The sequence below is a fragment of the Sceloporus undulatus genome, chromosome 5, assembly GCF_019175285.1.
Source record: "Sceloporus undulatus isolate JIND9_A2432 ecotype Alabama chromosome 5, SceUnd_v1.1, whole genome shotgun sequence".
Lineage (NCBI taxonomy): Eukaryota > Metazoa > Chordata > Lepidosauria > Squamata > Phrynosomatidae > Sceloporus > Sceloporus undulatus.
Genome location: NC_056526.1, coordinates 75,890,918 through 75,918,106, shown reverse-complemented (window position 1 = coordinate 75,918,106; position 27,189 = coordinate 75,890,918). Strand labels below are relative to the sequence as shown.

Sequence of the window (27,189 nt, the reverse complement as noted above, 5' to 3'; positions counted from 1 at the left end):
CAGTTCTATAGCAGCGCAACACCTTGCGCAGGTGCACGGCCCCCTGGCCTTGGCTTTTTCCTTTTCTTGGTTGGTCTCGACTAAGGATGCAGCTAATATCCAACCCCATGGGTCGGGGTCTGCGTAGTGCATTCTATGACCTTTTCCTGGCCGTCCACCTACGTCTCCTATGCTATACCTCGCCCTTCAACAGCCCCCTTCCTCACATCGCGCCTCCCCCCACTCCCTCATGCCATGTAGGTACGCGTAATAGCATGATCAGAGGGAGCGCAGGATATGACTACTCCCTCAGGCGTAGTCATGTGGCACATCTGGATGGGTGGCGATCAGGCGTGGCGGGTTTTCAGGGCCCTGCAAGGGGCCCTTTGGTCGTCTACCCTGCTTCCTCTTCCAGCCTTTATAACAGAGCCCTTCAAATAATAAATATCTCTACATCTCCTTTACACATAAGGATATACAAAAGAGGTTAACTAATGTCTTCCCCACCTTACCACTCTGCTCTTTTCTCTCTTGCCTTTGCTCTGCTTGCTTGCCTTTCCCCTGTTTTCTGTTACCAGACCCCCGGATTCTCACGGCTTTCTCTGCTGTAACAGGTCTCTACCTCCTATTATTATTACAGCTTATTTATCCGACTATGTCACTTGTACTTATATCTATCATTCCCGGGTGCGCTATATTTTTACCACCAACTGTTCGTGAAGGCGTTTCCCCATACCTGCAACCACACGAGTAACCACCTGTCACCTCACCACCCTATATTATTTCATACTATTATCATCCTCTATCTCTTGGGCCATCTATTATTCAATTTATTAATTATTCCTCATCAAACCCCAGAGTCAATCAATTGACCCCTCATTCCATCCTATCCCAATCCTACTCCACTTACTTATCTATAATCGCACTAGCTTTTTGCTGCCCGTACCCTTTCACACAGGCACTGTTGTGCAACCAGACTAAGGCAAAGTTGCTGCTGCTGGGGCCAGCCATCGTTCATCATCCCTACGCCACACTATCTAGGGTGACCAGAGGCACTCCTTTTCCAGGACGTATCCTCCCATTTCAGCCTTCTGTCCGCGGAGGAATTTCAAAATAGCTTCCATTTGGAGGCAGGATTAAGCATTTCTATTCAGCTAAGGACTAAGGTATTATGATGAGTGTTTTTCAGCTTTTATTTGGTCCCCATTTTTTCTTGAAGGTCCTCCTCTTGGCGGTTACGGACAGCTGGGCACACCTGCATCACTATTACTCTCATTATGTTGTAGGGTCGCAACCAGAGCTGAGTTAAGCTATATCATTCATCATTATTGTTATTAATGTTGTTATGTTATTCTTCCACACAAAGCTGTGCATTGCAAACCAGACTGAAAGCTGTGATTCCTCATCACCATCACCATTGTTATTAATGTTGTTGTGTTGTACATTTCCACAAAGCTGTTTGTTGCAACCAGACTGAGTAAGAGGCTGCAATATCATCATCACCATCACCCCCATTATTAATGTTTGTTGTTGTTGTGTTGTTGTGCTGGTGTGGCGTTGCAACCAGACTGGATGATGATGATGATGATGATGATGATGATGATGATGATGATGATGATGATAGATAGATAGATAGAAAATAGTAAAAAATGTGGTCATCATCTATCTTCCTCCTCTTTATGCTGGTGGCCTTTTTATGCAAGCTGCAGCGCTGCAGCCAGGCTGAATGAAGCTGCAGCATCTTCCTCATCCTGGCCTTCCTCCTCCTCCGGATCCCGCCCTTCCTCTGCAGCCGCCTTCAGCCCAAGAGGAGGAGGAGGAGGAAGGCGGCAGCAGCGTCGCCTCCCAGCAGCCCCCGCCTCCTTGTCCCGAAGCAACCTCTTCCTCCTCCTCCTCCTCCTTTGGCTGTGTGTCTGCACCATCTCCACAGGAGGAAGGCAACCTTGAGGCTGGAGGGGGACTGGCAGCCTGCAGAGGATGGTTCCTGGGGGGATGCCCTTGCCAAGCCCCCACCTCCTCTCCGCTTTGGGCTGAACCACTCAGGAGAACCATCAGCCAGGGACCACCAAGCACCAGCATCCGCAGCATCAGCATCCCCTGAGCATCCTTGCCTGCTCTGCTTATGCAACACCTGCTGGAGACCCACCCGGACATGGCCACTGCGCTGCTGGCAGGGGAGAAACTGAAGGAGCTGATCCTTCCTGGGCAGCAGGAGGAGAAGGCCGGGGGCTCCCTGGCAGCCCTGCTCCTCCAGCTCAAGCTCGAGCTGCCCTTCGACAGAGTGGTCACCATCGGCACCGTCCTCATCCCCATCCTCCTGGTCACCCTCGTCTTCACCAAGAACTTCGCAGGTAAGGCACAGGTCCCCAGCCCTGGCCATTGGAGGGTTTGGAGGGCTTTCTTCACCTTGCCCTTTACACTCTCTACCTTGACCTTCCTCAGCCATCGTCCCAAGTCCATGATGTATTCATGTCCATGATGCATGTCTTTGATTAGAATCATAGAATCATAGAGTTGGAAGAGACCCCAAGGGCCATCCAGTCCAACCCCATTCTGCCATGCAGGAACTCTCCATCAAAGCATCCCCAACCAGCCTCTGCTTAAAGACCTCCAAGAGGAAGGAGACTCCACCACTGTCCATTGAGGGAGTGTTAAAAAGATGCAGGTTAAACGAGTCTCATCCCCCCCCTCCGAATCGCTTCAGCGAATCAATTCAAGTGGGAACCAGGGTGATTTGAACTGGTTCAAACCGATTTGCAACCCAGGCAAGGCTACATATTATCCCCCTATTTGTTTCAACTTGTATGGAAGAGCAGGTTCAGACTCAGGAGAAGGTTGACAAATCCACTTGGAAGTTTATCACACCAGAGCCAATTTCGACATTAAAGAGAGATTAAAGTGCATTTAAAGCATCCTGCAAATGAAGCGGAAACGGTAAGGCATTGCACAAATGATTATCACACGCAATTGCTCAAATAAACATACTGTCGCTGAAATCCTGAAAGTAAAAAAGAGGTGTGTTAATGCTTCTTTGCCACCACTTTAATGGTGGGTTTTGTGCAATGTCATGTGAAATTGTTTTGCATAATTACCCAATTTTTCCAAGATATTCATGGGATAATCTCTTTCGTGTGATAAACGCATTGTTTGACAGATTCACATATAGTGTAACAACTAAAAAACCCACTCATTTCTACAAGCACAGGGTCGCTAAAGTTGTTATTCCTGCACATATTTCCATTAAATTATGGAAAATGTGGAATGTATCTATAAATGGTAGATACCCACATAAACACCATTTTGCATACCTACTGTGAATAAGCTTATAGGATCTTCAGGTTTGTTATAGTTAGGGTTTTTCCAGATCACAAATGGAGAATCCCAATTCTGTTCATTATACTTTTACAGTAACCAATATTCATAGCTTCAGGAACTAACTGTATACAAGTTGAATAAGTAAGGTGGTACTGCGTGGAGAGATCTTGTAGCACCTTTGAGACTAACTGTAAGAAAAAAAGTTGGCAGCATGCGCTTTCCTAGACTTGAGATGCCCAAATGCATCTGAGGAAGTAGACTTAAGACTACAAAAGCTCCTGATCCCAACAACTTTCTTTAGTGCGTCTCAAAGGTGCTACAAGATCTGTCTACATACTGATTCTATAGTCTAACATGGCTATATCTTTGAAGTAGGGTAATAGTATGTAGAAAGCTCTTGTAGCACCTTTGAGACTAACTGAAAGGAAAATGTTGTCAGCACGAGCTTTCATAGACTTGAGTCTACTTTCTCAGATGCAACCTTGCCTGACCCTTTTGCCAACTGGAAGCCATCAGTGAAGTTCGCCGCATGGCATCTCAAGAGCAGGAAGGGCTTCACCTGTTGAAACCCAGCTTGCCAGGCAGCTGTTAATACTCAGGAACCCTATGGGCCTCCAAGTCCTCACTACCCTTGGCCAGGATAGTCAACAATGCTGGATGTTGGGACCTCTAATTGAAAGGCCAGTGGGTGGTGGAAGGTGGAGAAGAGTCAGGGAAATGGTTAAAATGCACGTCTCCCTTTAGAGGAGTAAGGCGGAGGGTAGGATGTAGCCTTATTTGAAATGAAAGAAGCATTGTCAGACATGGAAAATGGCACTATAGGGGACTACAGGGGTGTAGGCATGTTAGGGATGGGAGTCATGGGGCCTTCCAGTTGGAGGTCCAGCATCCCTCACCATTACCGACCCTGGCCAAGAGTGATGGGGACTTGCAGTCCAACAAAATCTAGGAGGTTGTATGATTCTGATCTTTTAATGTAGGGCTCAGTGGCCTTGAGTTCCTCCTTCACTGAACTTCAGTTCTTCCAGAAATGTGTTAGTTACCAGTACAGGGGCACACTCATTACCAGAAAGAATAGATGTGACCAACTCATAACTTTTGTACGTAACAGTTTAGCTAACCAGTCTTTAATTTTGTAATCTGTTTTAGGTCCCTGAGCATGAGAAAGGCTGAGAATAAATTGAATTAATGAATGAATAAATAAATAAATAGCCCCGAGGTCTTGTTGGATATAGTTCCCATAATATTTCATTATCAGCTCTGGAGGCTAGAGTTGATATGCTAGGTAGAGGCATATCTGGAGATAAACTCTAGAGAATGTAACTTTTCTAAGCTCTGAGCGAGAGAGCCACAAGTCATCCAGTACTGTTAGGAGGATTACAAAGTACTCTGAACACTAAAGGCTTATATACATTCTTTATTTGTTTTGCACATCAAAAAAGGTATGTTCAAAGCAATAGCAAAGGTTGTCGATAGACGACGGGTGACTAAGCAGACTTGAAGGGAAGGCATAGATTTTGTTGTGGTAGTTCTTGTAGAACTGAAGTCAATAGAGGCCAGGGTTTAGCATGACCCTTAATTTTGTTGGTGCTATCATGGATGAGATGATGTAGATTAGAACTTTTAGTCCCAGAGCCTCCACTGCTCCCTTGAGTCTTGTGCTATCTTTCTGTATTCATGAAGGAGCAAACTGGCACACAATGTGCTCCTTCTCTGCCCCAGGACTAGGAAACCTCTAGCCATACAGATGTTGTTAGATTCCAGTTCTCATTGGCCCCTGTCAACCTAATCCCAGCTAAATGGAGTATATAGATCACCAATATCTGGAGAGCCCCAGTTTCCCCAGTCTTGATCCAGTAGAGGCTGCAGTGTAAGTGGGACAGTGAGTCTGTGTGACTCTAAAGGCACTCTCCATGATGCTGAATCTGATCCCCAAAAAGGTTCAGCCACTTACATAGCTTCTGACTCTAGACAGAAGTGAATTCACTGCCCCATTGACATTGTAGTGCCTGCTGCCTTGAGCTGCTTTTTTTCTGCAGCCTGTGGCCAGATTTTCACTGTAACCATGTGACAGGTGCAGTTGTTGCCATTCTCCTCAGAGGGGTCATTCTGGATCCCACATGCTCACAAAACAGTACTTCTTAGTGCTCTAAATAATCTTTCTTTTCTCCTAGCCTTCATGGGTTAGCTCTAATCAACTTTCCTACCCCAGGTATCTCAGGTTTGAACTTCTAGGTGTAGCATATTTAAGCTCCTAATGTCCTGGGACTTCTCTACATTGTTAAAATACTCATCACTCTATTCAAATAGAATGTGATCTCTCCACATGCAATTTGGAGGAATTCGGGCTTTTTCTGTGGAATTTTAGGAGTCTTTTTGCTTCTCCATGATTTTCTCTTTAAGGCCAATACAGCTTTTTAGCAGTTATCTTCACTGCCCCTGGACATAATTGCCATAATATCTCCTGTTATTTGAAAATGCCACCTTTTCAAGTTGGCTGTACTGTATTTATAACAAAAGATAGGGCAGTGAATGGATAGTGTATCCCAGAAGTTTTAATTGTACAGGTAAAGATCTGTGTTTTTTAATTGTATTTTGTCCTTCTCATGCTGGTCTATGATAGTAATAAACTATGAACTTTTGAGGCTAAAAGCAAACAGAAAGGGAAGAAGGACAGATGGAATAATTACCCAGCAGCAGCTGATAGCCTGCATTTAGGTGATGTGGTAAATCTGCTCTACATTTTAGTCTGAACTTTAAATGAATTATCCATATTGCTGAGCTTGTTTGAGGGATAGAGTTCAGCCCTTCAGATGGCAACTTTAGAGCTCATACTATAACCCAGAGCTGCTTCAGTGTCCCACTGACACAGAACCCAGCAGGCACCACTGTCATATTTGCCTGAATCCTGCAAACTCTGTCTCCATTACAACACTGGGTTATAGAGATTTATTTTATAATTGTTTATAATGTCATCACTTACAAATGTCATCAGAATGGATGTATTTTTATGTAAGTACTAGTTGAATGCAACTCTGCTCATCTGGTGAACTCACATGACGTTAGGCAGGCCAGTCTCATCCTTCCTTATGCATTGTGGGGATGATGATGATACAGACCTGATTCACAGGGATCACAACATAACATATAATGTACCTGAAGCACTGAACAAATGCGAAGTATTATGATCTCCTGATGGGTTTCTGTCAAGGAAACAATTCTATCTATTGAAAACACATTCTCTTTTTTAACATGGTGCTTAAAAGTAGGTTCTCAAAGTTCAGATATTTATGGATTTATGGGAGGGCAGCATTTAGAACTGAGTTTTCCTGTGTTTTGGGACAAGGATGGCAAAATCGTCTCTGTGACAACAACTATTGATGTTACATGAATCTCTACTGAGGCATTTAAAAGCATTATGTTTTCAGCTTCATTGCCCAAATCATGCCTTGCAGAGCCCTTTAGAATGTGAATCATGTTACTCATTGAAGTCTACCCATCTGATAAAATCATTTCAGTTTTCAGTGAAGCCATTAAATTACTCACATTAGCTCCTTGGTATATTATTGCTATAGGTGGAGGAAAGCAAAGTAGCAAAAAGGTACCATGTGAGACCCTTCTGTGATACTGATTTCCACTAGGGTAATAAAAGGCAAGCTTCTGGGTTTGAAAGAACGTGAAATAACTTCAAAGGATACACCTTAAATCAGTGTAAGATGATCTAATAATATTCTAATAATAGATAACAAGTTCTATTACATTTTCTTGACACAGGACATTTTCCATTGAGGGGGCGTATGATCAGACTCAAGGGTTTGGGGGGCTTATTAAGTTTAACATGACAACAAGTGACCTGAAACTGGTGCTCTAATCCATCAAACGTAATCTGTGTATGGAAAATGGTCCAGCTCAGCAATGCTAAATAGTTACCCCAGTTACCCCAAAGTTTTTGCCAAATTACAGCTTTTGTACAAATATATGCCCATGGATACCTCCTTGGCGCCCACCCTCTGTCCCTATTCATTTTTGGATTTATTTGTTTGTTTGTTTGTAGTTAACAGGACTAGACATGCTGTAAAACAGGGTTGGGTAGTTGTGGAGGGTTGAGGGCCAATCTCCTCCTCCCAGTAGGCTATACTGGTACACCCAGCACAACCAGGTACATTTTGCAGCAGTTGTGAGCATTTGGGGTGGGCAAAAAAAAATCAGCAAGGGTGGCTTCCTGGTTCTTTTGGTATGTTATGTGAGACAGAGAGTATGCTAGTTGATTGGTCTGTGAGGTAGTATGTAGTTTGCCTGGGTGTGTTACTGGTGTGGGTGAATGTTCTCTCTGAAGATCATCAGTTTGCCTTCTGTAAAATGAGTATCCACTTCAGCCTTGTACTCAGTTTTTTTAACAAGTTAGTTGTCTCTAACTATCATCAGTTTGCTTTGTCTGAAAGGAGAGTTGGGGCAGAAAGCTGTTGGTTCAAAAGAATGCTTTTGGGTCTTGAAATTCAGCCTCTACCTCACATTTGTACTCTTAGCAAAGTTGCATTTCTTTTATTCACCCACACATACCTGTTTTCCTTCTGGTACATATTTTTTGGGGGAGGGTTGGTTTTGTGGGGTGGTGGTGATGCTCATGTCTATCATTACAGCCACAAAGGTCCTCAAAGGGTAGGGAAGCCTGATTTAAAAGATCTAAAATTTGCATTGATGTAAATTAGAAAGTGGTGATAAGCATAATTCACTAGTTAAAGTCAATTCACTAGCTGCCGCATATGTGTTTTCTAGACAGTAACTCCCACAGCAGGACCTATGTTGAGTAGACCTGGAAAGGATTGTACTAGTAAAGGTGCTTAAACAGTAATATTGTAAAACAGTAATAACTGTCCTTGACCATTCACAGCCTATATTCCAAAGTAGAATAAAACCCAATTTTCTCCAGGCAAGCATTCTCTGAAGATGCCAGCCACAGATGCTGGCGAAACGTCAAGAAGAAACTCTACTAGAACATGGCCACATAGCCCAAAAAACCCACAAAAAAATATGGATGCCGGCCATGAAAGCCTTCAACTTTACATTAGAATAAAACAACTCTGTCCTAGACATGTTTACTTGGAAATGTTCGATTTCTTATGCAGTAAATATCACGAATTCTATGTGTGTCAACTCCAAAGTAAACCCACAGAGTCCTGAAACAGACAGGTAGGAAAGAGTTGGGTAGGAAAGAGTGGCTTCCAGCCACTTTGGGTGCAGGGCGAGCAGATGACATATGCCGCTGGAGCAGCTAGAAGCTGCTCTTCAGCTGCCTAAGTCGACTCAAAGCCGGCCAAAAAAGGAGCACAGAAAAAGCTCTCCTTGCCTATGGCTCATTGAGGGCTGCAGGAGCAGCTGGTTCTGGGACCATGGTGTCCACTTGCCATGGTCCCTTGCCGATTAGGGACTGACCAGGGCTGGAGTGGCCAGAGGCGGCTCCACACTGCCGGTCTGTTTCACCCCATGGTTATATTGGATTATAATCGTATACACAGTGACTGCAGTCCTGTTTATAGCTGGTGAGCACAATTTATTTGCCCCCAAATGGGTCACCTCCTTGAGGCCTTGAGAAAAAGACCTCTCCTGATCCTAAGAAAATGGTTTTGGTCACTTTAGGACCAGGAAAGGTCTTTTTTATTTCAATAGAAAGTGAGCCATTTGGGGACAAAAATCAGAAGCCCTGGAGACCACAAAAATGACCCTAGGGAATGAGTGTGGATCACAGTCTGCACTTCCCGTATCCCTGCCCTTCTGACACACTTCCTAAGATACTCTTGGCACCAGGATCCCTACTGGGTTTAGTTTCTCTGCTTCTTTACTAATGTTAACTGGTAATAGTGGCCAGGCAATAGGCAAAGGTTACGATGGGGAAATAATATTACATAATTGAATTTAATATTCAAAATATTCTACATTTCACCTTTAACTATCCTCTAGCATTTTACCACTTGAAGCTGGAGATTTCTGATAACTTTAATAGACTAATGATGCACTAGGAAGTCATCAGAAGAAAGTGTCATAAGAAAAAACTTAGTGTACAGGTTGAGTATCCCTTATATGAAATGTGTGGGACCACAAGTGTTTTTAGATTTCTGATTTTGGAATAAGATACATAATGAGGTATCTTAGAGATGGCACCCAATTCTAAACACAAAATTCATTTACGCTTCATATACACTTTAAACACATAACCTGAAAGTAATTTTATAACAATATTTTGATAATTTTGTGCATGAAACAAAGTTGGTGTGCGCTGAACCTTCAGAAAGCAAAGGTATCACTATTTCTGTGACCCATGTGGACAATTTTGGATTTTGGAGCATTTTAGATTTTGGAATTCCAGATAAAAGATACTCAACTTGTATAAACTGTTCAGAAAAAGCTTATCTATCAGAGAGAACACAATGAGATCAGTGAACTTTTCACCCTGTGCATAACACTCTGGAGGTAACGTACTTCAGATACTTCTAACTGGGAATATAATTGGGTTTTCAGTCCCTCCCTCTTCCACTTTCAAGCTGTTGAAGCAGATGGAAGTATATTTAGTGTGATTGTTTTGTTTTTGTATTCAAGCTGGTTTTAAAAGTTTTGGAGAGAGACATTTAAAATCCCACGCCTTATAGCCACACTCTGGCTTTCACCTCAGGGCAATGCTCTTTTGGCTAGTGATGAGCTAACTGCATTTGTCTTGGTCCGGAATAGCCCGTTAAAACCAGCATTTCTCTTGTTGTTGTTGTTGTGGACCTCCAAGTCATTTGACTTATGGTGACCCTAAAGTGAACCTGTCGTAGGGTTTTCTTGGCAAGTTTCTTCAGAGGAGGTTTGCCACTAAGATGCTGTAGATTTTTTCCAAGTGAGATGCCATCGAATGCTGGATGCTTCGTATCTCTGCACCAATAACTTTCCAGCAGTGGTCAATGCAGTACTTGGAAATGTAATTTAATTACAAAACTTCAGATCCAATTATTTCAAAGCAGCATCTCCTTCATTAGTACTTGATTTGGGATTATTGTATTCTGAGGATGGCCTTTAAGAAGTTTAAGGACAGATCCCAAAAAAGGGCAGCTTATATAATATTGAGCTGTATATGTCAAAAAAGATAATATTATATTTGACTTCCAGGAAAAAAAATTCACAAGCAACTAGTGGTGTTTCTAAAATCATACTTTTCTCTTCCCCAAATGGATGTTTTGTCTTGCAAACAAGCCAGACAAGGTACTATTTAATTGAGAATGTAAGCTTTGGCATTAGTGTTCTCATTACATGCATTTGAAATGGCTTCAGTATACCAAAGTGAGCTCATGAATCCTGTACTGTGTTTTGACTTCTCTTAGCAGTTCCCTAGCTCACCCTTCTGCCACACTTCTGCTAGCAAATTCTCTTGAGGAAGTTTTGGAGAAGACATTGAGTTATATGACTGATGAACCAGCTCAGTAGTTTTGTTTTACTCTCAGATACATAGTCATGTCTTGCATAATTATGTGTTCACTAAGCAGTATGCTTATTTGGATGGATTCGTCTCTTTATGCAGTGCAGGATAATGCCATACATTAAAGTGTATATTAAAGCTGATTTCGTTGGAGAACTCCAGGTCAGGAGTTCACCTGAACCATGTACTTAAAACAGAGTGTGCAATTGTTGTCTGAGAGAGATTTTATGTATTTGAACATGTGAGTCTAGATTTAACACTCCATATGCATTTCTTAGTATCCTTATAGGTTGCCCATTTCCATTGAGATAACAAGTTAAACTTAACTGTGGTATATACAGTTAGCCCTCCCTATCCACAGATTCTGCGTCTATGGATTCAACCATCCACAACTTGAAAATATTTTTAAAATATATAAATTCCAAAAGGCAAACCTTGATTTTGCTATTTTATATACGGGACATCATTTTACTTCCCCATTGGATTTGAGCATCCATGGATTTCAATATCCACAGCCAACCCCAAGGGCTCTCTCTCTCTCTTTCTCTCTCTCTCTCTCTGTGGACACACATACATATACTGTACATAGATATATATAGGAATGTGAGAGCCAGTGTAGTATAGAGGTTTGAGTATTGGACTAGGACACTGGGAAACCAGGGTTCAAACCCATTCAGCCATGGAAACCCAGTGAATGAGGCTGGGCAAATCACACTCTCTCATCCTCAGAGAAAGGCGTAAACTCCCTCTGAACAAATTCTGCTAAGAAATCCCTGCAATAGATTCACTTTAGAGTCATAGGTCTGAAATTACTTAAAGGCACACAACAGCAGCAACAACATGCAAATGCTATCTTTTCTAAAATAACGTTACACATAAAATTGATTGGGTAGTTCTTTTAATAGTTTGTGTGTATTACTCCTATGGAATTTCAGTACAATTCTATTTTGGTTATGTTGTTATTCCCGGACTCCAGAGTTCTGAAAATAGATAATGTGTTAACCCAGTGTAGGTTATATCTGCCTCATGGGGGTCTAGTAATTCATACTTATTCCTAAAATATCTTTCAGTATTGTGCTACTGCTTTCATCAGTTTTATTTTGAAAGAAGATTTCTCTGAGGAATGTGGTTAACAGTTCAAAGTGTCAAGAAATTTCAAAATAATAATTTTTGACTGGAAGAAAGTCATCTGTGAAAGGTGATCACAGAAAGTCAGAACTAGGTCTCTGCCATTCCAAATGAGAGCTGTGGCTCTGATACGTACTAAAATTAGAGTCTGAATCTGTACAATAATAATTTTTTTAAAGAGCATGAAATCTCTATTTATTTGTGCCTAGAGAAGGTCAAGAAAAAAACCCAGGTAATTTGAATACTGCTTAAAATACTGAATTCCTGTGTTTCATGTTCCTTTAAATAATGATGCATTGATCTTTATATAAGCCTAGTAAGGCCGTGTAAATAGTGTGCATGTATTTTCATATTGTAAATCATAGGTCCAAAATACACTGTAGAAATAGTCCAGTTTGAGACCACTTCAACTGCCCTGGTTCAGTGCTAGGGAATTTTGGGAACTGTAGTTTTTTGAGACATTTAGCCTTCTCTGTCAGAGAACTCTAGTGCCACAATAAACTATAACTCGCATGATTCCCTAGCACTATGCCAGGACAGTTAAAACAGCCTCAAACTGCATTAGTTCTGCAGTGTGTTTTGGACCCTTGTCTGGGACACAATGGTGTAACAATTCTGCTTTTTCATCTTTGAAGTCTTAATGTCCAGGCTTTCATGATGCATGAAAAACTATATTTGAAATTGAGTGGGCCTTCCAAAGGAAATTATTCTGAAGACTCTGCTGGTTAGATAACAAAAATACCATTGGAAACACACAAGCTTTTTAACATGGTTAAAGTAGCTCTTTGGATTCCAGCCATAGGGTACTAATAAGCATTTTCTTTGACAGCTGTGACTACAGACACATTTGTTGTTGCTGTGGGCTTTTAAGACTGGCTAGAGGTCAGTGTAGGGTAGAATTTGGTGTTGATATAGGATAGAAGAAATCCAGACATGCATTCTTATTCTGATACCTGGAAACACATGTCAGACTAGTCCTTCCATTAATATAAGAAAAGAAACACATGGGACAATTAATGACTGCCACAAGCTACTTCCTTGCATGCAAACCTTATGTTAACAAAGCCCTTTCCTTCCATGGTGCTTGTATAAATTGATACAAGGTGGGTTACTCTGCAAGGGAATGATACAGAGAAATCAGCAACATGACCCTAGAGCTTGGACAAGTGACTTTCTTGAGCTGCAACTCCCAGAATACTGCAGCCAGTACCATGGAAGTTATAATCTAGGAAAGTCAGTTTTTCGTGCCCTGTGTCTGCCAAAATTATTCGTTCATGCCATCCAGGCTGCATGCTGTATTCAAAATGTGTTTCAGAGGTTCACCTGATCTGTTAAACTGAGCATAATAATCAGCCATGTTAAGACTGGAGGTTTGACAGATACCATGCAGTGCTTTCATGTAGAGGTTTTGTCAAGCTTGCTAACATGCAGGAGGGCTTCTTATTGGCCTTAGGGAGTTGGCCACTGTTCTACTTTGCTGCCATCAGTGTAGTTATATTGCAACAATAGCATCCCAATGGGCTGTTCTAACATTTGAAGAAATTGTATTTTTTTCTATCAGAACTAAGAACACTAAACAACAAATATTGATATTTACTGCCAATTGATTTCAGAGAATTGGTTTCCCTGAACTGTTTAGAATCAAAGAACTGGGAGATCTGTACTTAGCTATGGGTGTGTGTGGAAATCAGAGGAAAGTTGTGTTTATCATTAAAGGGTCCGTTCATAGGTAAAGGCATATAATACTTTTGCTAAGCAAGAGGAGAATTGAATTTAAAAATAAAATTAATAGTAATGCCAATTTCCATTTGAGATTTCTTTCCTAAAGATTTTGTAAAACATAGGCACGTTACAGACCGCCCAAAACAGGTGGTCTCACGCTGCTGCCAGTTGCTGCGTCTGGGAACCACAACAGCCAAACCGCACAGTTCCAGGGTGCAGCAAGAAGGGCGCTTCTTCCTGCGCCCCGGAAGTGGCACCACAAGGCGTGAGGCGGCACTCCTGGTGCCACTTCCGGTGCACGACGTCCGGACACTGCGCATCCACAATGTCAAAATGGCAGCACCCATCTGCATGTGGTGCCGCCATTTTGACGTATTCATTATGCGCGAGGGGCAAGGTGCATCAGGAAGCACCGCCCCTCGCGCGTAACAATGGCGCCTCATTGGCCCGTCTGTAACGCGCCTTAGTGTATTTATATATTCCCTGTGTGCTCTCGGAAATAGGTGTTTTCAGTACTGTAGAACTGTAAACAAGTGAATTTTCCTTTATATTTGATTCAGCACTGAATATATCTCATGTATAGAATTGCTGTCCTAATTGTGTTTCTTGAACTATGGCTTCTCTGATGAGGGGCATGTCTACACAGGCCATTTAAACTGGTTTCCCTCTACACTCACTGTAACCTTTCTACCCAATGCAGGGCCAAATCCCCAGTTCAAGTGCAAACTGTCTTCATGGTGGAAGGCTAGTTCCACACCGATCTGGCCATATCCCTGCCAGTGGCAACACTAGGAGGATGCAGGGGATGCTGACCTCACTGGGTGACACCCCAGAAGAGGAGTGACAACCAGCTGAGCGGCCCACACACATCTTTCTGTTATACACCTTGGTGCATGGCAGGGAGGGAGAGGCCCAGGCCACCCCTTCCTCCCTGTCTGAAATGGCTTTACTTGCATGTAAAGTCATGCTGGGCAGGGAAAGAGAGGCCCAAGACATCTCTTCCTCCCTGCCTGGCATGGCTTTACTTGTGTAAAGCTGTTCGAGGCAGGGAGGTGGGGGCACACCCCTTTGGTCCCACACCCTGAAGCCCCACGCCAAAGCCCCCCACACACACTGGGTGACACACCGATGTGGGACACCACTGATCCCTGCCTAAATTAGATTTTTAAAACTTATGTTTTGTTCCAGATTTTTCAGGAAAATCTGGAGCATTCTAGTGATGGCGCTACCATTGCTGGTGTGAGTCTCTCCCTGTAAGGTCACAATGAGGCACCCAAACATGTGATTGAAACTGGGTGCCTCATTTCTAACTTCAGTGGGAGTGAGTCATGCCAGCGGCGGCGGTGCCAGGCAGCACAGCAGGATGTGTGTTTAGACAGCCACCTGACGTCACTACAGAGTTCAGAGATAACAGGAGGAATCTGGGGCAGCTCTGGGGCCAGAATACTCCAGGAGTAGCCTGGCGTATTCTGGCCAGTGTAGATGAGCCCCGTGATTTTGTTTGACAGCAAGGAATGGTCCCTAACCATTGTATGCCAGTTGTCGGTTCAACTATACATGTGTGAGGGACAGAAAAGAAATTCACATTAAACAGGGTTTTTAATGAATTTGTCCAATCCATGGTCTGTTTTCTGCAAAACTGTTAATGAAACTATTGTACTTTATAGTTTCTCAGCACAATGAAAACCACAAATATCAGATCCCACCCATACATATACATACCCATAAATATATATGAATAAAAGTGTGCATGTTTTAAAAAATGCTTTAACCAGTTGGGAAATTGTATGCAATATGAAAAATGCATGCAAATCTTTACATTAGGAAAGAGGCACACCAAAATAAGCACAAATTTCTTTTCAGAAAGGGAAGAAAGATCTCACAATCTAGAAGAGAATTTAAAACCAGAATGCTTGGTAGGATTCTGAGAACAGATTTTTCACATCCCTAGGTACTTCATTATTCTTGGCCATCCTGTCATTTTGAGTGTAAGAGTAGATTGGTTTGTTAAAAAAAGTTGGAGGGGAAAATCCCAGAAAATTTTGACAGAGTTAGTACAGTTATATTGTGTCAAATGAATGTACGATCTATTTAAACTAATTTAACATATTTATAATTTATTTTCCAGAAAGAAGAGGATCCATGGCTTTATGTATTTATTATTTTAGACCTATTCACAGGAAAAATGGAATGCTTATTTTTTTATTCAATAAAAAAGCAAAATCAAACAATCCACATGTCATGTTGTATTTTTATTCATGAGCTGTGTGAGTGGGCCAAAAACACTGGTTTCTGTGCACACTAATATAATATTATGGTATATTGAACAGGTTTGTGTTCTTGAACAGGTTTCATTTGTTCCAGTGGGTTTTATGTGCAAGCTTTGGGTGGATTGAAAATTATATGCATCATTCATTCCATTCTTTTTGTCATGTGTTAGGCCTGTTACTCATATACAATAGGCCTCTCTTTCAGCTGAACCTATTGAGGCTTGCTTCCCACCCACCCCTTAAATTGTTGCAAAGTTCAAAGTTCCAGTCATTCAGTATTACCTAATGCCATAGAATATACTGAGGCCTGAGTAATAAATGCCTGCTTACTATGGACGCTGTCCACATAAACCATAATATTATACATTTGTGGGGGAAAACAGAAGGAAATTAGCATGCAGGAGTTGTGTCTGGAAGGACATAACTAACATGTTGTCTAACACATTCTGAGGATGGAATTTGTTATTCACAAAGTACTTCATAATAACTCAAGCCCCCCCCCCCCCCCCCGCCATCTATATTTAGCTTTTTACAGAACAATAGTCAGGTGGGGAAAACAGTGAGGAGTCCTGTGGCGTTTTGAAGAGTATGACATTACAGCACATTGTGAGTTGAGTCATCTCAGCAGTAAAATAAAGGCTTAAGTACACACTAACATTTTTAGTTTTTGGGGGGAACACCTAGCAGCTACGTTTCCCCCTTTTTATTGGAAAGAATGTGTAAAGAACTCAATCCAAGTATTGACACCAACATGGAAGGTAGTGTAATTTTATTCCTCCCACCCACAGCTGTTGCCCCAATCTGGATTGACACTGGAGCAGATGGCAAAAAGTTAGAACATTCTTCACAGTTTTAAAAAATGCGGCTGCCACCTCTTTAACATGTAGTTTGGCCTAGAGTGTCACTTGTCATAGATAAATACAGGTGCACACACAGAGGATGAACAGTGAAATCAGAAGCAAACAGGATATTGAAATTTATAATCTGTTTCAATTACAGTTATGGTTAAATGTAAAAGAAACAAAAATAGCAGTAATTGATAATACAGATAATAACAATAATACAGTTATGTAAACTAGCACACTATAACTTCTTTTAGTTTTTCAAGGTAAATATCAATAGTCAATACAGTATTTGAAGTTAATAATGAAATCAAGAAGGATTCCTTTGGTGATACAGATTGAGTATCCCTTACCTGAAATACTTGGTAACAGAAGTGTTTCAGATTTCAGGGTTTGTTTTGTTTTGTTTTTGCTTTGGATTTTGGAATATCTCCATATATATAATGAGATTTTTTTGGAGATGGGACTCAAGACCAAACTCAAAATTCATTTATGTTTTATAGACACCTGACACACATAACTTGAACTCAGTTTTATATACTGTAATATTTTTAACAATTAATGATGTTGTGGATACTTATTAAGTGCTATGGAGATTTTTATTTTATTTTATTTTATTTTATTGCCTTGGCATCAGAGTCCACTAAATACAGCAGACATGAGCAAGAACCTAAAAACAACAACGTATAATTAGTTTTGTGCAAGTATTGTTGCTTGGGACATCTGTTTCACAGATGTGAAACATCTCTGTGACAAGTAATTTTGGCTAGGGAGTGGTACCTGCTGTTTAAAGAGATACTTTTACCAAACATATTTTTATCTGGCATAACCAGCTCTTTAAACTTGCAATTTGGCTTAAAGGACACGTTTGTCATTGCATGAACTGCATTAAGACTAAACTTCATTTATACTGGGTGAATTGTAACAGTAATAAGATATCTGTACCATGGGAGAAAACGGTCAAATAATTTGATCAAATGAACAAATATTTGAACATTTGAAAACTAATTTCGTGATGGAATGATGTGGTTTAAAGAAGTTCACTCTAATGTTCTATACATAGGGTTCGGCTAAGACTTACTCATGCTTAGAGGAGAGCTGTTGAAATCAATGGGAGAAGTTAATTACAGTACAGTAGTTTTTGTTGTACCTACTCTGAGCCTAAGCTACTCTTGCGTCTGGATCCAAACCATTAAGCATGTCCTGCAACGTATAATGCATTTGACAGACTGGTGTTGAAAGTTTGTGCTGCTTCAAGGATTAAGCATTATTTTTATTTTATTGTTTAACATTTTAAAAGTGATTGCATCATTTAAAATCATTACTTTATAACACTTATATCATGCCTTTTCTGCAGTATGTTCAGGGCAGTGCACATGGCTTTCTTCTGCTCCTCCAGTTTGTCCACACAAGAACCTTATGAGGTAGGTCAGGCTGAGGGAGCAAAGTGCTGAAAATCATGGCTTAGTGGAGAAAAGAAGCTGGATCTCTCAAGTCCCACCACAGCAGTTCACCCTAATAGGTGTTGAGATAAATGCTTCACCTGAGGAGTATCTGAAAACATACCTCCAGAATTCTTCAAGATTTACTGATCATTATAAGGTCAGGAAGCAAGCTCATATCTTTATGATTATGGAGCCATTTATTACTGGAAATTGTATAATGTGACTCAGTCTTTCTATCTGTTTCCAGCTGAAGCAGATTCTTATAAATGGACATAGACTTCTTACGGCCTTGCTACTTAATCTAGCCTGAGTCATCAAATGCGATCATAATCCATATAAATGTGAAAATCCTAGTGTTTTCAGTATGCTTCCTCAAAGGAAAATGCTAACACCTTTAGTTTAGGTGGTATGTGTCAGAGCACTACAAATAACAGGCCACCTCCCACACACATCCATAAACTCTTTAAGGAATACATAACAGACTCATCCAAACAGCTATTTGGCCTCCTACTAGTGTCTTGTCAATGCATGTCATTTAATAGTAAATTTCTCTATAGAGAACATGTAAAAATTTTAGTGATAAATATTCATTTAAAAAAAAACTTTGGTAGTGCAAAGGTCACATTTCATATAAATTGAAGTACATTCCTGTTGAAATCAATTAATTAGAGCCACAAAGGAAACAAATGCATTTCAAGAAACAAATGCATCCCAATCCAAGTAGTTAAATTCATCATGCAGAATGCCCACTGTCATGCTAGGTGGGGTGGAGGCTGATATATTGCAAGAATTATTAACTGGGTGCCTTGTGTATCTTGTCTTTCAGCATTCCTGTTAGTTCAGCCATAGAGTATGACAGGTATTTGGCTGGTTCACAAAAGCATCCTATAGTACTGCAGTACTTTACACTTTTCTATAGAATGAATATCACTCACATACAGGCATGGGAGTAATATAAAGGCCTTGTTTGAATATAGTCCAGGGTGGAACCAAACCTGTATGCTGTCCATGGCCCCAGAAATCAGGATTTGAGCATGTTTTTATCCAGGTAGGCCAGTAAAGATCTACAGAAAAGACTGTACTGCACATGGCCCTTTTTGGAAATATGGCTTGGAATAGTAACATCTGTAGGTCATTTCTTTAATGTCCCCAGAGTGACGTAAATTAATATTTGGCATCTCTGCTAGATTGCTGGTCTTTTTGAGGATGTCATTACGTTTAATTGTTATATATATGTATTATATTATGTTATATTAGTAAGTTTTATTTTAGTAGAGCCAGAATTCTCTGATTTGATAGGCTTTTCATAAAGAAATAAATACATATTAATCCCACAAAAGTGTCCAGATTCCGAATCACTACATTTCCAGACAAACTTTTTCTGAATTCTCATGTAATGTTAAACCATGTTTCAGCATTACAAGTATTATAAATATTCATCACAGGAAGTTATCCAGTGCTGGGCAAGTACTTTTAGTCTTAATGATGACTAGTAGAACCAATCCAGTTTCAAATCATAGTTTAAGATGCTGGTATAGTTAATGGATATCCACAGTGTGTGGTTTGTATCTTAGGACCTTATCGCATGGGGTTAAAAGAGTGGCTTGCCTTTCCTGAATTCAATGCTAATTTGGGAGGGAACCAGTTCCTATCACACATAAATCACTGCTGAATCACCACCTGGGTCCATCCCAGATGCAGTCCAGGTCATCTAAGCCACTTCTAACTTCTAAAAATGTGCTTGAGCTCACATTCACTTTTCATCATACATAATAATAATAATAATAAAATTTTATTTATACCCCGCCCTTCCAAATAGATCAGGGCGGCTTACAAATGCACCTTAGTGCAGCAAATACAATATAAAACAGGTTAAAAACAACATCATCTCTTCATAAAAACAATAAAAACCCCTTAGCCCAACCTCACGGCCACGAGTGAGGAGGGAGGCCCATAGGATGTTTAGTCGGGGAATGCCTGATTAAATAGGAAGGTTTTGAGTCCCTTCCTAAATTGGGCCAGGGTGGTGGATGAGCGGAGCTCTATGGGCAGCATGTTCCAAAGGGCTGGGGCAGCTGTGGAAAAGGATCTTCTGGCCGTAACGGCCAACCTTGCCCCAGGCACCTTCAGGAGTTGCTGCCCAGATGTTCTGAGGGTGCGAGGCGGAATGTACGGGGAGAGACGGTCCTTCAGGAATCCTGGGCCCAAGCCATTTAGGGCTTTATAGGTGATAACCAACGCCTTATATTGAGCTCGGAAGCGAATAGGCAGCCAATGGAGGTCTTTAAGCACCGGTGTTATATGGCTGGTCCTGGAAACGCCAGTGACCAGCCGTGCTGCCATGTTCTGCACTACTTGCAGCTTCCGAGTGTGGTATAAGGGTTGCCCCATGTAGAGTGCGTTGCAGAAATCCAATCTCGAAGTTACCAGAGCGTGTACAACAGTTTCAAGGTCCCTCTGGGCCAGATATGGGCGCAGCTGACGAATCAGCCGAAGCTGATAACAGGTACTCTTGACCGTCGCATTCACCTGAGCAGTCAGGTGAAGGGACGAGTCAAGAAGCACCCCCAGACTGCGCACGGAGTCCTTCACAGGGAGCGTGACCCCATTCAGGACAGGTGGAACCACCGCCATTCCTGGACCAGGGGGACCTATCACTAGTACCTCCGTTTTCTCTGGATTAAGTTTGAGTCGGTTTTCCCTCATCCAGCCCATTACTGACTCCAGACAGGCCACGAGAGGAGAGACGCCATCCCCAGTCACTGCATCAGTCGGAGACATAGAGAAAATAATTTGGGTGTCATCAGCGTACTGATAACCCCGCGCCCCATGTCTCCGGATGATCTCTCCCAGCGGTTTCATGTAAATGTTAAATAGCATGGGGGACAGAATGGCTCCTTGAGGGACCCCGGTTTTAAGGGCCCGCTCGCTGGAGCACACGTCCCCCAGCTGCACCATCTGAGACCTCCCGGAGAGGTAGGAACGGAACCACTGAAGCACAGTGCCCCCAATCCCCACCTCAGCCAGGCGTCCCAGAAGGATACCATGGTCTATGGTATCGAAAGCCGCTGAGATGTCCAAGAGCACCAACAGGGACACGCTTCCCCTGTCGATGCCCAGACGGAGATCATCGACCAAGGCGACCATGGCCGTCTCAACCCCGTGACCCGCCCGGAAGCCAGTTTGAAATGGGTCCAGATAATCCGTTTCATCCAAGACCGCCTGAAGCTGGATTGCAACCGCTCTCTCGATCACCTTCCCCAAGAATGGTAGCAGTGAAACAGGCCGATAATTATTATGTTCCAGGGGGTCAAGGGAGGGCTTCTTTAGGATCGGTCTTACGATGGCCAATTTAAGATCCGATGGAAATCGCCCTTCCCTGAGAGAGGTGTTAATTATCCGGCGTAACAATGTCGTTACCACCGGTCCCCCCTGGGCCGCTAACCACGAGGGGCAGGGATCAAGAGAGCAGGTCGTTTTCCGAACACTTCCGAGGATCTTGTCCACATCCTCGGTACTCACCAACTCAAACTGATCCAGTGTAACATAGTCCACGGAGGCTCTGGACACTCCTACCCTAGGTTCTGCATTAACGTCGGCGTTCAGACCTTCGCTTATGCGAGAAGTTTTATCCACAAAAAAGTCATTGAAAAGGTCACAGCAGGCCTTAGACGGTTCAAGGATCTGGTTCAGGGCAGGAGGGAGCTGAGTTAGCTCCCTGACCACCCTGAACAACTCTGCCGGACGTGACTCAGCGGACGCAATACGAGCACCATAGAACGAATTCTTTGTTTTATCATTTTGTATTATGTGCTAAGTGTGCTATTACATCCTTACATCTACTGTATACTTTAATCTGGTTCCAGGAAGATGTACATGGCACTAGACTGATTACCTTCACCTGTTCCTAGAAATATATTTTGTGTCAGGTTGGTGCTGTTATGATTTTGCGAAATCAGTCTGCTGTGTTTCTATTTATATACTGTTTTACAGCAAAAGCCTTAGGGATACAAATGACAAGACAGCATTATTGTCAGTCAGTTACATGGATTCTTAGACTGCAGCCATTTTGTGTAGTGACAGAAATACAGTGGGAAGTAAACCTGTCAGTTATCACCTACCAGTCTGGTATTCTATAGCAGCAAACAGCTGTTTGTTCTGCTTCATTATTCCACATGTTTTTTGTTGGTTTGTTTGTTTCCAGTACATGTTTTAGCCCTACGTCGATAAATTCACAGTGGTACGCTTTTGTTGTAGATTCACAGTGTGGGAATAGTATTTGACAAGATGGCGTAAAGAGAACTTGGGAAAATTACTTCTGAACTACAACTTCCAGAATTTCTCAATGGCCATGCTCACTAAAATTCTGCCCTTTTGAGATATGATTTAGAGCCAAATCTGTTGCAAAGGAAAATAACTTTTCCAGGCCCTGCCTTTTCCCACTGAGCTATGATTTAGAACCCAGTCTGGCCAGACCAATTAATAATAATAATAATAATAATAATAAATTTTATTTATATCCCGCCCTTCCATGGATATGATCAGGGCGGCGTACAAAATATAAAAACAATAACAATACAACATTAAAATCCAATATCAGTTAAATCCAATATCAATTAAAACTGTGATATGATTTAAATCCAATGTGGTATATTATCACTGAAACATGTTGTGAGGGATTTTATCACTTCTGTAGAAAATGTAATGGTTAGAGTGCATCTGTCTGTTCCGTTTGGACCTGAACCTCTTTGCAGCTGGTTTTACAAAGCTCCAAATATACAAGCAGCTGCTACAGTCCCAGTTGTTGGATAATTGTAAACTATCTTTCCCTGGTTCATTACAAGTAGCAGAATTAATTATAATTAGAGGAATCTGGCACAGCAAAGCGGATGTGGGACTTGCAAATATTGCTCAGTGTAGAGCATCCAAATCCATTAAAAATGCCCTAGGCCTTTGTGAGGAAGGGCGGGATATAATCAAATAAATTAATTAAAATAAAAAGATTATGTTAGAGCTATGAGGAAGTCAGCTTGGAGACTTAGGGATGAAACAGACAGCTTGGTAAAGCCACCTTCCGGGTGGCTTTGGGGCATGGTGTTTACATGCCGCATGCCCCCAAGATTTCTGGAAGCCACCCTGGCTGATTACCTGGGGACAGCCTCAAGACACTCTGGGGGCATGGTGTTTACATGCCACATGCCAACATAGTGTCCAGAAGCCATCCTGGGGCTGAGTTGGGGCCACCAAAGATGGCTCTTTACCACCCCAAATAAGAGTGGATCTTTTCTGCTCCTATTTGGGCCAGCATCATGGCAGATTGGGGCCACGGCATGTGGTTGTCACAGCCCTGGGGCGACCAGCTCTGCGGCTGTCCCAATCCACCCTTTTCAGGCCGTCTGTTTTGGACCTTATACTATTAGATGGTGCAATCAGGGGAAACTGTCCCAAATGAATTTTGCCCTGCTTCAGATCTCTAAAGAAGCAAGCAATATGACAAACAAGTTTGGTCATGTGGTTTTTTTAATAGTCATTATTTTGAATTATAATCCGTACAGCTGTGAGCCCAGAGACACATAGCATAGATGCTTATGTCATTGGGGGTGAACCCTCATTTAGTATACAAAAGTGCTATTCTATTCATTTGCTTTCCAGAACTTATTATGATTTGCATGGGGAATGATCTTCAAGAGAAATTGTGTAAGTTCTTATACATTATTCTTACCTGAGCTTCATCATAGCATTTTTAAGCTGCAAACATTTCCCTGTATATCATAATTTAGGAACAGCAGCTTTTTAACCCTGTAGGAATGGTGCATCTCTGTGTATTTTTATGCTATTTTAAATATACTGTAGGCGAAAATTGATATAGCTTATGAAACATTTATTTTGCAGAGTTCCTTTTGTAGGTTAAAATGCACTGCAGTGACTTTTCTCTCTGTTATACAGAGGAGCCAATATACTGTTATACACCACACAACTTCACTCGTGACCAAGCCCTGTATGCCCGAGGATACTGTTGGACAGAACTAAGAGATGCCTTGCCAGGAGTCAATGCCAGCCATTGGCCCTCCTTGTTTGAGCATAAGTTCCTTCCATATGCCCTGCTGGCTTTCGCTGGCATTATGTACATTCCAGCACTTGGCTGGGAATTCTTGGCCTCTACCAGACTGACATCTGAACTTAACTTTTTGCTCCAGGAGATAGATAACTGCTACCATCGAGCTGCTGAAGGTCGTGCACCAAAAATTGAGAAACAAATCCAGTCCAAAGGTCCTGGAATTACAGAGCGAGAGAAACGAGAGATCATTGAGAATGCTGAAAAAGAAAAGAGTCCAGAGCAAAATCTGTTTGAAAAATACCTGGAACGGAGAGGGCGCAGTAACTTTTTAGCTAAGCTTTATCTTGCACGGCACTTGTTCATCATCTTTTTAAGCATCATCCCAATCACTTACTTGTCCACATATTATGCTACCCAGAAACAAAATGAGTTTACTTGTGCTCTTGGAGAACCGCCTGACAAAACGAGCAGTTCTAAATTACTCATCCGGGTGAACTGCAAACTGCCGTCTGTCCAGCTACAACGAATAATTGCTGGGGTAGACATTGTCCTCCTCTCTTTCATGAACTTGATTATTCTCATCAATTTAATCCATCTTTTCATTGTCCGGAAATCCAACTTCATCTTTGACAAACTGAACAAGGTTGGCATAAAGACTAAAAAGCAGTGGCAGAAGTCTCAGTTCTGTGACATCAATATCCTGGCTATGTTTTGCAACGAAAATCGGGACCACATCAAGTCACTGAATCGCTTGGATTTCATTACTAACGAAAGCGATCTGATGTATGACAATGTGGTGCGCCAGCTGCTTGCGGCATTAGCCCAGTCTAATCATGATGTCACCCCAACTGTGCGGGAGTCTGGCATACAAACCATAGATCCCAACATTGATCCCACAGACATCGATCCAAGTGAGCCACTAGTCATTAAACGGCCTCGGAAGAAAATGAAATGGATGCCAAGTACAAATCCTCTTCCTCAGCCATTTAAAGAGCAGTTAGCAATTATGAAAGTAGAAAACAACAAGCCTGACAAGCCAAAACCAGTGCGTCGGAAAACTGCAACAGACAGCCTGGTTGCCCCTCTGCTTGAGTCCAACTTAAAAAGCTCTCAGCCATCTTCATCCCAAAAAACTGACACTAGCACCCTCTCCAGCACAGGTAGTGAGAAAAAGCATACACGGCACTTTTCATTAGATGTTCACCCATATATACTTAGTAGCAAGAAACCCAAGCCGGAGATTCAACCAATTACCTCTATGGCCACATCCAAAAGCCAAGGGAGTGGATTTTTAAGCCAAGAAGAGAAAGTCATAGTGCATGTCACCTCTTCTCTCAAAGGTACAGTGATATTTCAGTTATTATTTCAATTGTGTTGAAACCAAATGCAAAACAGTAGATTTCAAAATTGCTACTTACGTTGGAGTTTTTCCTGCAATTACTCAGATGTCACTGGTTGCTGTTTCCACCTGGTTGGAATCTCACACCACAGCAGTAGCTTCTGTATTGGAGACCATGTGTGTCAGACTGGCGGAGGTAGCATGGGAAGATGTTACTGCTGCGTCATGGGATTCTGACCACACAGAAGTGGCAACCTCACTGCAGGGGTATGTATGAATCAAGTCTGAGATTTGTCAACAGGTTTTCATAGAATATGCTTGTTAAGGATCATGATCATATATTTGGGCTTAGCCACTCATGCAAGCTGCTTATTATTAAATTTTAACTGTATAGTATAACTGTGTTTTCCAGAGGGAGAATTAGTTGGTCCACCTACTCTGGTCACCCAATTTGGACTCATGCTGACCTCTTGCAAAATCACATGGTGCCTTTGGGAAGTCACTGGGAATTGATGTACTTTTGGTATTTGCTTCATTTCAAAGGGCATGAAACTCAGAGTCTGAGCCAAACCAGAATAAATATGGTATATGATCATAGTGATATGTCACTATGTGGGGTGGGGTCATAAGAAAGAGGAGGAACAGGTGGGGGGAAAGGAGGAACAGGTGTGCATGCTCACAGGGATTGCTCTGCATGCCAGAGAGGGCACGCATGCCATAGGTTCGCCACCACAGCTCTAGGATCTTCCCACAGCCGTGCTACTCTGGGCTAGCAGACACATTAGCTCCTGTATTTCTGAGGTTAGATGGAGGGCTACTGAACAGGATTTTTAAAAATATATATATATTTATTATTTAAAAAATTATAACTATTAGAAACAAGTATACACAAATAAACATACAATACAGTCTACCTACATTCAAACAGCCCCATTCCCCCACTCTATCGAGTGCTCTCTATCAACACTAACAATAACAAAAACAAAAACACACATGAACTGTACAGTACTTTCCATACATTCAGGTTTTCATTTCCTTCTGAACAGAACTTTTAAAACCCAAATTGTGATATTCTTTCCCTAGGTGTGTTTACTTTGAGCCTTTGGTACTATTATGTTTCAGATACCAGGCAATTGTATTGTTCTATGTGTTTAATAGTAGTTGATAGCCTTTTGAGCAACTCAGTCTGCCAGTATTGAAGTATTTTTTTCAAATTTATTAATTAGTTCATGTTCCTGTTGTTTTTATTAACAAGTGTAGCGATTAGTATTAAAAATAGCCATTTTAAGTAGATTATTTACTTTTTTATCATAACTCCGTGATACCCCCCCAATCCAACACAGCCAATGGCTATGGGAGCATCTACACTGTAGAGATAATGTAGTTGCTGGGAGAAGAGAGCAAGGTAAAGGGTCAGTCTGGAGTATTATGAAAAGTGTAGATGAGCCCAGAAACATGAAATGTTAGGTGTAGGAACTGATCTCATGGCCGTATGAGAAGTGGAGAAACTAGTGGATAATTTATTATGTATTTTGTTTCTCTTTCAGACTCTTCCATTCCTGGGAAAGATACCCTTTACTCACATGACACATGCAGGACTGTGCCTGCGACTGGGGCTTTTCTCACCTGTAATCACAAGCA

At 41.8% G+C, this 27,189-nt stretch overlaps 1 protein-coding gene across 1 annotated transcript in view; it reads left to right on the top strand.

Moving 5' to 3' along the window:
- Positions 1–1,815: 1,815 nt before the first annotated feature.
- PANX2 (pannexin 2) overlaps positions 1,816–27,189 on the top strand; it is a 27,618-nt gene continuing 2,244 nt past the window's right edge. Inside the window, 3 exon segments of the mRNA XM_042470737.1 lie at positions 1,816–2,330; positions 24,098–25,549; positions 27,096–27,189. The exon segment at positions 27,096–27,189 is cut by the window's right edge and continues 13 nt beyond it. Coding sequence (XP_042326671.1) covers positions 2,102–2,330; positions 24,098–25,549; positions 27,096–27,189 — 1,775 coding nt within the window. The 5' untranslated portion in view covers positions 1,816–2,101.